Source organism: Pseudoliparis swirei, chromosome 8 (genome assembly GCF_029220125.1).
Source record: "Pseudoliparis swirei isolate HS2019 ecotype Mariana Trench chromosome 8, NWPU_hadal_v1, whole genome shotgun sequence".
Taxonomy (NCBI): Eukaryota; Metazoa; Chordata; class Actinopteri; order Perciformes; family Liparidae; genus Pseudoliparis; species Pseudoliparis swirei.
The window spans coordinates 778404-789391 of NC_079395.1; the positions used below are offsets into that span (position 1 = coordinate 778404).

At 42.6% G+C, this 10988-nt stretch overlaps 1 protein-coding gene across 1 annotated transcript; it reads right to left on the reverse strand.

Annotated features, from left to right (window-relative positions):
- Window positions 1-8560: 8560 nt before the first annotated feature.
- On the reverse strand, window positions 8561-10988 carry LOC130197604 (tripartite motif-containing protein 16-like). The gene has a single exon (XM_056420353.1). The coding sequence runs from the start codon at window positions 10769-10771 to the stop codon at window positions 9089-9091; it is 1683 nt and encodes a 560-aa protein (XP_056276328.1). The 5' UTR covers window positions 10772-10988; the 3' UTR covers window positions 8561-9088.

Below are 10988 nucleotides of genomic sequence, written 5' to 3' on the forward strand. Positions count from 1 at the left end.
CGCCCCGTAAAGCAGCTTCACGTCGTCTTGTCTGCGTTACAATGTTCAAGTTTTACTTATTTGTTCTTTTTCCAGAATGTTACGCCTCCCGGTTCATGTTAACTCATCGGTTAAATGAGACGTGAAAACGCTTAAAAAACCAGAGTCACGAAATATCCTTAAAACGCCATTTACGCTCGTCACGCTCCTCCCTGTGAGATTCTAGGCGCTGTTCTTCAATTCCTTCTCCCATTGTTTTGTTTACCAGTGAATATATAGAACTGTTTTCTTTTTCAGTCAGAAAAAAAAATATTCATACGGCATAAATAATATAATTTAATCACCTTGCTTCGGCTTGATCGACACCTACGCTGTGTTTTTATGTGCGGCACGTAATCATATGAAATATTCACCGCAAGCGCTGATGGAGAGTTAGAGTTGGGGAAATATGAATTAATTCACCTCGAGCGACTTGAAACCTTTTGTGTCGGCGTCAGAGATCAGAACCCCTGGCAACCCCCCCCACACACACACACACACGCCGATATGCACCACGTCTCAGCTTCACCTCCGCCGGACTTTTCCAATGGAATCAGAGCGCCGATCAAATCCATATCCACAGCCCATCCATTACGTCGCCGGGGAGCCGGTCGGACCGCGTGATAAAAAGGTCGTCCGGGGGGGGGGGGGGGGCTCGGCGCCATTACTCACCGCGCGTCACATCGGCGAAGTTGTTTGTGCCCACCCCCGAGGTCGGAGTGATGGATGATTCGTTTACAAGACTTTGAACTGAGCGAGACGAAGACGGATTTCGGTAAATCATCGCAGGAACCCCCCCGTTTTCTCAGAGCCCGAATGAAAAATGTCCCCCGGGTCGTCGTGATGGACTCAGCCAGATCGTCACGGGCACTGTCGCTTTTATTGACTCCACCCACATTTTAAAATCAAAGCAAGGAGTTCAATTTGACATGAATTTGCTCAATTAAAATATATAAAATGTGATTTATATCAACACATTTTCCTTTTATTTTGTTTGCAATGTATAATTTATTGTGAATGATTAATTCTCTCTAAGTACCACAATGTTGTTTAATGCCTCTTTCAGCTCATAGAGCTGATTGACATTCGTGACCGTATATCATTTCAGTGAACATGTTCGCTCAAAACTTTGAAAATGTACTCGACGCTGACTTTCGAGAAGCAGTCCACGGTTTTCTCCTCCTTTTTATTTATCTGGGTTGATTTGAGCACCAACAGCCCAACGCTGTGGGGCCACGCCCGCCGCCGAAGGAGGAGGCCTTCTGACCGTCGAGTGTCTTCTTCCTATTGGAGGGTGAGTAGAATCACTCGACTCTTTTCCTTCTGGCTCCTCGGCGTCACAAGATGCAAACTTTAACAATTAATTGCTCTCTCTTCGAGAAGGGAAATGGATTTTTTGCCGTCTAAAAACAAATTCTTCACAGAAACCAAAATAATAATTTGTCTACAGACAAGCTGCAGTGGCTGTTTATATATATATTTATTTATAAATATATACGTATAAAATATATACCTATCAATTAAATATATATATATTAGGGCTGTCAGCGTTAACGCGTTAATCTATGCGATTAATTTGGCCGCGTTAACGCACTAAAATATTTTAACGCAATTAACGCATTTTTTATTTTAATTGTAAACCGCGGCAGTACGGTTTGACACTGTTTCAGTTTTTAAAACAATCATTTCTCCGCGAAAATAAGGAGCAGAAATCAGTTTAACTCGTGTGAATCAGTCGGGTTTACTCCTCCGCTCCTTCCTCCCGTCTCCCCCTCTGATACACAGAGGAACGGAGGGGCGACGTGTCGGGGGCGCGGAAAGAACGCGACACAAACCTTCAACGTGATTGGTCAATCCGTTTGTCTGTCAATCCACGTTTGTCTGGAAAAAACCAATGAACACTCAGTAAATCACAAAGGACCTCCCACCTCACAGGTTAGGCTCATTTAGCAGCCTGTCAGTCAGAGAACCAGAGAACACGCGCGAGGACAATGAGGCTCATTTCAGAGCTGAGATTGTTCTGGAATGTTTGATGTATAACACACGTGGGGGTGTGTCACATGCAAAAGACTTTAAACGGTGAATTTAATTTATTTTGTAAAATGTATAAAATGAGCCCAGCCTCCAGAGGGTGAACGTGACATATGTGAATGTCAGTCAGTTACCAAGGCCACTGGTTCTGCTGCTGTTCAATGTTAAAGATGACAGGACCAATGGGGTCTCAATATACTTCTTTTTTTTTACTAATCTGATGTTTCACTGAAGAAACAATTTATCATCCACGATATTAAATACCTCGCTGGCACTTTATATGTAGGAGCCTCTTTGAAAACACAGCTCTGTGTGAAGTTTTGTCTTTAAAAAGAAGGGAAACACTTTTAACCCTTGTGTTGCCTTCGGGTCATTTTGACCCGATTAAATATTTAACCCTCCCCCCGCCTTTGGGTCATTTTGACCCGATTCAATGTTTCACCCTCCTGTTACCCTTATATTTACTAACATATTTTACCCTTTGGGTTCAATTTGACGCCAGCAATTAAACCTCCAGAAAATTATTAGAATTAATATTGTTTTCCAAGTTTAAGTGTGAGGCACTTTATGTTTGTTTGTTGACTACCGAAAGAACACCGACATTAAACATTGAATGGGGTCAAATTAACCCGAAGGCGGCAGAAGTGTAATATTGATTCGGTCAAAATGAAAAACAAAGTTAAGGTGAATTAATTTTTTGTAAAATGTATAAATGCCCCCAGCCTCCAGAGGGTTAACGTGACATATTTGAATGTCAGTCAGTTACCAAGGCCACTGGTTCTGCTGTGTTCAATGTTAAAGATGACAGGACCAATGGGGTCTCAATATACTTCTTTTTTTGTTACTAATCTGATGTTTCACTGAAGAAACAATTTATCATCCACGATATTAAATACCTCGCTGGCACTTTATAGGTAGGAGCCTCTTTGAAAACACAGCTCTGTGTGAAGTTTTGTCTTTAAAAAGAATGAACTTTTAACTTTTAACTTTTAATTGCGATTAATCGCGATTAATCTCGATTAATTAATCGCAATTTCAAAATGTGCGATTAATTAGTTAATTTTTTTTAATCGATTGACAGCCCTAATATATATATATATATTTTTTTTTTCAAAGTCATCCTCCTAATAAAAGTGTTGGGGCTCATCTCATCATTTTTTTCCCCGTTTTTTTCAAAGCTCACCCAAAAAAAAAAAATTTAAAGACATGACTCTGGACAAGTACAGACATATTGATGACGTATTATAAGTAACTGGTAATGGGGACAAGTTTTTTTTTGTTTTTGTTTTGTTGATTGTTTTATGTATATGTAGGTATGTGTATTTATGGGTGTATATATGTTTATATGGGTGTGTGAATTTGTATGCATGTTTATATGTTTATGTATATATATATATATATGTATATGGTTCTCGAAAATAAGTATTTTCATGAAACCATAGGTTAGGGCATTTATAAGCTTGATAGCTTCAGCCTTGACCCTTTCGGTCAGCCACTTTCTTCTTCTGTTGAATTTTTGTTTGTTTGTTTTGATTTTGTATATTATTGCTGATCGAAATAAACTACACTAAACACTAAACACTAAAAGAACAAAGACGTGCTCTAGAGAACATGTCAGCCAATCTCTTTAATGTCATGCGATCTACCAACACTACGCGCGATCGACGTGTTGAGACCCTGATCTACAGGAAGTAAAAGTCGTCACAAGGTTTCCGTAGGTGAACCTGCGGAAGGATCATTACCGATGAACAGACCGTCTGCATGAGAGCGGACAGAGTTCAGATTGAAGTGGTGTATTGGAAGCTCATTTTGCAAGTGACTTTTTTCGTCGGCGACCAACAACAGACGGATTGGAAGCTCATAACTAGTTAAACCTGTAATTGAATTAACTGAGTTAACGCGTTATTTTTCACAGCACTAATAAATATATATTTATATATAAGAGTTGACGAGGGGACCCAGACTCACTCGTCACGGCATTGTGAAAAGGACTTGGGGGGCCAAAGGTCAGTCGAATCGAGCGGAAATCAGATTAGCTAACGTTATTAATCCTCAGTGGAGAAACTCATTGGCCACCAAAGATTCACATAGACAACGAGAGACGCAACAGACAAGCAACAACACCAGAAAAAGGCTTTTATAAAACAGGAGCGACATCAAAGAGATGCTAAAGCTAAAAAAACAAACCACCGCTTTTCTTTTAATGAGGATCTTTGCTCATTAAATTAAATTGAGCCCAGAGGAAACACATTGAAAACATATACTGATACATATCCCTCTTCTACCCAATCAGTCACCATCAAAACGCTCAACGATGTTGCAGCGCATTTCTTTAGATGACTGGCTCCCATCTGGTTGTTCATTTAATTGCTGACTTTCCCAACGAATGGTGATGAGATGATTCAAAGGAAAGGTGGATACGGACACCGTGGCGCTTTCTTTTCCGTATCGTCTTCGAACATTTCGTCACGCCTTCTTTGAAACAATCAACACAAACGACTTTGGAATCCAAAAGAAACTTTTGGGATCCGGACTGCTCATCGGGGAAATATATATATATATATTAGGGCTGTCAGCGTTAACGCGTTAATCTATGCCATTAATTTGGCCGCGTTAACGCACTAAAATATTTTAACGCAATTAACGCATTTTTTATTTTTAATTTTTATTTTAATTTTAAACCGCGGCAGTACGGTTTGACACTGTTTCCGTTTTTAAAACAATCATTTCTCCGCGAAAATAAGGAGCAGAAATCAGTTTAACTCGTGTGAATCAGTCGGGTTTCCTCCTGCTCCTCCTTCCTCCCGTCTCCCCCTCTGATACACAGAGGAACGGAGGGCGACGTGTCGGGTGACGCGGCGCGGAAAGAACGCGACACACGAAACCTTCAACGTGATTGGTCAATCCGTTTGTCTGTCAACATTTCGGGGGGAAAAAAACCAATGAACACTCAGTAAATCACAAAGGACCTCCCACCTCACAGGTGAGGCTCATTTAGCAGCCTGTCAGTCAGAGAACCAGAGGACACGGCGCGAGGGCAATGAGGCTCATTTCAGAGCTGAGATTGTTCTGGAATGTTTGATGTATAACACGTGGGGGTGTGTCACATGCAAAATACTTTAAACGGTGAATTTAATTTATTTTGTAAAATGTATAAAATGAGCCCAGCCTCCAGAGGGTTAACGTGACATATTTGAATGTCAGTCAGTTACCAAGGCCACTGGTTCTGCTGCTGTTCAATGTTAAAGATGACAGGACCAATGGGGTCTCAATATACTTCTTTTTTTTTACTAATCTGATGTTTCACTGAAGAAACAATTTATCATCCACGATATTAAATACCTCGCTGGCACTGTATATGTAGGAGCCTCTTTGAAAACACAGCTCTGTGTGAAGTTTTGTCTTTAAAAAGAATGAACTTTAAACTTTTAACTTTTAATCGCGATTAATCGCGATTAATTAATCGCAATTTCAAAATGTGCGATTAATTAGTTAATTTTTTTTAATCGATTGACAGCCCTAATATATATATATATATATATATATTTTTTAAAGTCATCCTCCTAATAAAAGTGTTGGGGCTCATCTCATCATTTTTTCCCCGTTTTTTTCAAAGCTCACCCCAACTTCTGCCGTCGTTACGTCTTTTCACGGATTCCCATCGTGTTGAAAATGAAGTAACATCGGAGTCTTTTATTTTGAAGGCGACCTCTAAATTTCGATAACCTTGTTGGAGAGGAGGAGGTGTCCACTTCAATTATGCGAAATCCCGGTCGTTCACTACAAGTTAAAAACGGGGAGCGCTTTGAAAATATTAAATCCAAAAATCATCTTTTTCTATAAAGGTGTGAGACACATGGCGAGTTCCAGAAAAAAAACATTCATGTGTTCAATCGTGTAGCAATGTTTTTTTTCTTTTGTTGTTGTTGTTTTTTCCCCGGGTAAATACCAGCAGCGGGGATTTAGTCACAAAAGGACATTTAAAAACATCCAAACGTACACATTCATTCCACCTGAGAAAATAGGACAAAGGCGGCAAGCGGATGAGTGAAGGAAATGAGGGATGACGAGGAAAGATTGCCGAGCTCAGCAAACGCTTGATGGACTGGGAGAAAAAAGAAATCATTTTCGGGGGACTCAATTTACTAAATGATGCAGGTATTTTTAGAATAATTCCAAATCTGGTGGTGGTTTGATGTCAAAGCTCTTATTTTATATGAAAGGCCCTGATTGGTTGATGGCGTGCAACGTGTCGCTCTATCACTTTACTCCCTCCTCTTCATTATTTAACACTACTTTCACATTCAAATTAATAACAATACAAGTATCAGCTGAAATCAACATCTCTCTTTCCCGCCCGTCTCTCTTTCCTGCTTGTCTCTCTTTTTACCGCTCTTCTCTGTTTTTCCTGCTTGTTTCTCTTTCCCCTTGTCACTCTTTCTCGATCTTCTCTCTCTTTACCGCTCTTATTTCTTTGCCGCTTGTCTCTCTCTTTCCCGCTCGTCTCTCTTTTCCGCTCTTCTCTTTTTCCCGCTCTTCTCTTTTTCCCCCCTCGTCTCTCTCTTTGTCTCTCATTCATTTGTTGTCATTTAAGGTTATATACTGTATGTTTTGGAATTCTCATTGTTAGTTTAAATATGACATTTTCTCACTTTCTAATGTCTATAGCGAGATTTCACAAAATGTGTGTTTTGTGAAAGCCCTTGAATCCCATTTATCAACTTTTTGCAAAATACAACTGACACATCCCTTCTTTTTTCTTTTTTAATCTTGAATCAATAACTCTTTTAATCTTTCTCCCCTCCGATGACGTTGACATGGAAAGAAGCGAACTGGGAGGATTCTCGCTTGACGACGCTCCTCATCGCCTCAAAAGCACGAAACCTTCCACGTCCGAATTATCTCAACTTTCGGGAATTTGGCTGAAAAACGGACAAAGAAAATGTGACGCCCGGAGAGTGTTGGTAGTTTAGTTAGTTCCCGCGTGTCAATAATCAATTATTCGGAGCAATGTCAAACATCTGTCGTCCATGTGAAGATATGGTGGAGTCTTCTTTGTGTGCGAGGAGCGTCTCAATTCACCTCAAAATGAAAACCAGTGTTCTACTGCCCTCTGGTGGTCGGATGCTGCACATTGCAGGCCAAAAACAAGCTATTGAGCTGGTGTGGAAAAGAACATTAGTTTTTAAAATAATCACGCTACACAAATAACAAATATCAAACGGATATGTTATTACTGCAGCTGTAACTGAGTAAATGTACTTTACTACTGTGTTAAAGTAAGTTACCCAGTTAGTCTGACTTGAGTGTTTTCATTTGATGCTCTTTTATACTCCAACTCCACATTTCAGAGGGAAATATATTTATTTTCACTCGACTGAAGTTATTGCAGATAGTTTTATTTATGTATTGAATAAGCAAATGAAATATAAAGAAGCATGTTATAATTAAACCACACAGCAATGTCACGAATGAACATTAAAATGCATCGATAGCAATAATCTAACAGTGTAATATGTAATAATCTAACGATGACTGAGCCCATTTTCGCCCAACGATAAAAACTTTTGGAGAACCACTTGGTGTTCATGTTCTCATAGAACCTTGCAGACTTTGACTGGAGCCAGAACCTTTGAGCAGGATTCTTTTGTCCCGGAGCGTGTGTGTTGCTGCTCGTCTTTCTGACGTAAACGACCTGAAGACGTCATGACGCCCAGATGGAGCCGAGGCCACGCCTCCTCCTGAGGATGGAGCCGAGGCCACGCCTCCTCCTGAGGATGGAGAGGCACAGCGACTCCATCACTGGGGGCAACGCCGCAAAGGAGAGGTCCTGTCTGTGAGGGACGAGGCGACCGGAGAGGCAGACAGGCAAGGGAGTGGGAAGCTCACCTGGGCCTTTCTTCCTGTAGTCAGACACACCTGAGAGCACACAGTGAGAGAGCAGCCATCTTAGCGTGGGCCTTTTATTGTTGCTGTCAACAGGTACATTTTATTTAGTGTAAGTGGGCGTGACTCCTAAATGACCAACACATTGTGTGACTGGATACGTTATGTTTTTATTTAACCCCACATGGTTTACTTTCTTGTCTGTGCACTTTGATGCATGTATTAAATGTAGAAGTGACTTCACCCGTCTGTGAGTCCTGTGTTTCTGGTCCAGTGGCCTCTGGCCCAGTGCATTCTGGGTGTTTCCCTGAGGGGGAACCAGAGGGTTGGCGCCTCTCTTCCACAGCGACACCGTGAGTCAGGACACAGTGGACCGGAAGAGCAGAAGCACTCAGCTGGGGAGCGCTCACCTCTTTCACATCCCTGGTTCAGACACTTAAAGGCACAGCACACACACCACATGCAGGAAACAGGGTCACACTCGTGACCTCCAGAGGAGCCGACCTCCGGGTTTGAGAAGTGAAGCCGACGCACGGAAAGAACCTGAACGTTACATGAAACCTTCAGTGAAGTCTGTGAGACGTGTTGGACCACCACCTCAGTTATGGAAAAGAACGATGAGAGATTTACTGATTGATTATGATACTTTATTTTATAATGCAACACAGTACATCATGTGTACGTTGATTGGGAAAACAACAACAACAACATTTATTCTCACAAATGTATTTATAGAATAATTTGCATGAAGTTCTAAGAACAAAATACCTCCGATAAAGAAGCTCTGGTGCTTTCTCTCTTTAAGACCCATGCAGAGGAAGAGAAACTTAAATGAAAGAATACATCAATAACAATATTCATCAAACATTTAGAGCTCAGAGCATTTTACATTTCCCTGCAGATAAATATGAGTTCAGGTAAACAAAGAGCATCATGAGCAGTGAGAGCCTCCATGACTCAACACACACAGGAAGGAGCGCCACCTACAGGAACTCAGACACCTACACAACAACAAGGAGAAGATGGACAAGTCCCGCCCACAAGGTTTGATTGACAGGTGAAGAAAAGTCTGCTCAGCGACGATGATGGAAACAAAATAAGTTTCAGACTTAAAACACAGACTTTAACCAGATGTCCCTGAACTCACTTCTGTCTATTTGAGTTTACTGAACTCAGCAGTGGCTCCAGAATAATAATAAAACCCAAGTCCAGCATAGAGAGGCTGAGTGAATGTGGTCTGGACTCTGTGGAGGAGAGTCATGGTGTCAGAGACGCTGTAGAAGGACAGAATACCTGCTCTGTGATCCAGGTACACTCCTAATCTGGAGGATTGAGGACCAGAGACGGGAGTTTGGACATTGTTGTGACGAAATGTAAAACTGCTATTGAGACAATATAACGCCCAAGATTTATTATTGAATCCAAACATACATTCATCCCCGCTCCCTGTTCTGCTGATATTCTTGTATGAAACGGCTACATTAACTCCTCCTCCTCTCCATTCCACCTCCCAGTAACAACGTCCAGTCAGACTCTCTCTACTCAGGACCTGACACCATACAGTGAACCTGTCTGAGTGACTAGAATAAGACTGATCTTCACTCATAACTGTTGCTTTTCTGTTCCCCTCAGATAATAACAGCTCTGTGTTTGCTGTGTTTGGATCCAGAGTGATGTCACATGAATACCTTAAGAATCCAGCTCTGGTCTCGGGCTCTGCTTGTGAAGGAGACAGTAAAACGTCCACTTCAGTCACTGCCAGTGAGACGTTTGTCCACTTGTCCCCCAGAACGTCCTGTAGTTTATCTCTGACTTCTGACACAGCCGCCGTCACGTCCTCAAAGTGTCTCAGAGGACGGATATCGATGCCGGACGAGTGTGTAGACTCAGCGCGTGGTGACAGTGAGGGGTAGTGGAGTAGAAACTGCTTGAGATCCTCTGTGTGTGACAGCAGCTTCAGCTCAGCCTCGTTCCTCTTCAGCTCAGTGATCTCCTGCTCCAGCTTCTCCTGAAGCTCTTGGACTCGACTCACTTCAGTTCTCTGCCGGGATCTGACCTGCTGCTTCACGTCAGAGCTTCTGTTCTCCATGAGCCGGATCAGCTCAGTGAAGATCTTCTCACTGTCCTCCACTGTTTTATCAGCAGAGAGGTTGAGGGCCTCCACCTCCTGATGGAGCAGCTTCAGGTCTTTCTCTCGGTCCTGGATTCTCTGCTGGATGTTGAGTCGACTCCCCTCCAGCTCTCTCTGCCTCTCGGTCCTTTCTGCTGCAGCTGAGACTGTGTCGTGGCCTTTATGTTCATCCAGAGAGCAGAGGTAACAGATACACTGCTGATCAGTACGGCAGAAGATCTTCATCTCCTCTTTATGACGAGAGCAGATGTTCTCCTGGAGCTGGTTGGAGGGCTCCACCAGCTTGTGTTTCTCATAGGCAGGAACATCATAATGAGGCTGGAGGTGTTTCTCACATAAGGAGACCACACATTGCAGACAGGACTTGAAGGCCTTCAGTCTCCTCCCAGTGCAGACATCACAGGCCACATCTTCAGCTCCAGCATAGCAGTGGTCAGCAGGAGCAGCTTGGAGTCCAGTCTTCTTCAGCTGCTCCACTAGAGCTGCCAACATGGTGTTCTTCAGCAGGACAGGCCTCGATGTGAAGGTCTGCCTACACTGAGGGCAGCTGAGGAGTTTCTTCCCCTCCTCTTCCTCCCAGTGGGCTTTAATACAGTTCATGCAGTAGCTGTGTCCACAGGGAATAGTCACCGGATCCTTCAGGAGATCCAGACAGATGGAACAAGAGAAGGTTTCCCGATCCAGCTGAACTCCTTTCTGCTCCATTTCACCTCTCAGGAGCAACGACTGTCTGAGTTTCACTTCCTCAGAAGCGACTCTGCTTTGACTTCTGATGTGAACAACATGTGACGGTTCAGTGAACGGGGCGTGTCAGCTCTAGTGGGAGGGAACCAGGAAGTGTGTGGACAGAGTGCAGCCGCCTGTGTTTGAGAGCAGGAGGAAGAGGGAGGGGCTTATCAAGCTGTACTTCATTCCTGGAGGA

Bases quoted from the DNA above. Each gene is read 5' to 3' on its own strand.
- LOC130197604 (XM_056420353.1), bottom strand. From the start codon at position 10,771: ATGGAGCAGAAAGGAGTTCAGCTGGATCGGGAAACCTTCTCTTGTTCC.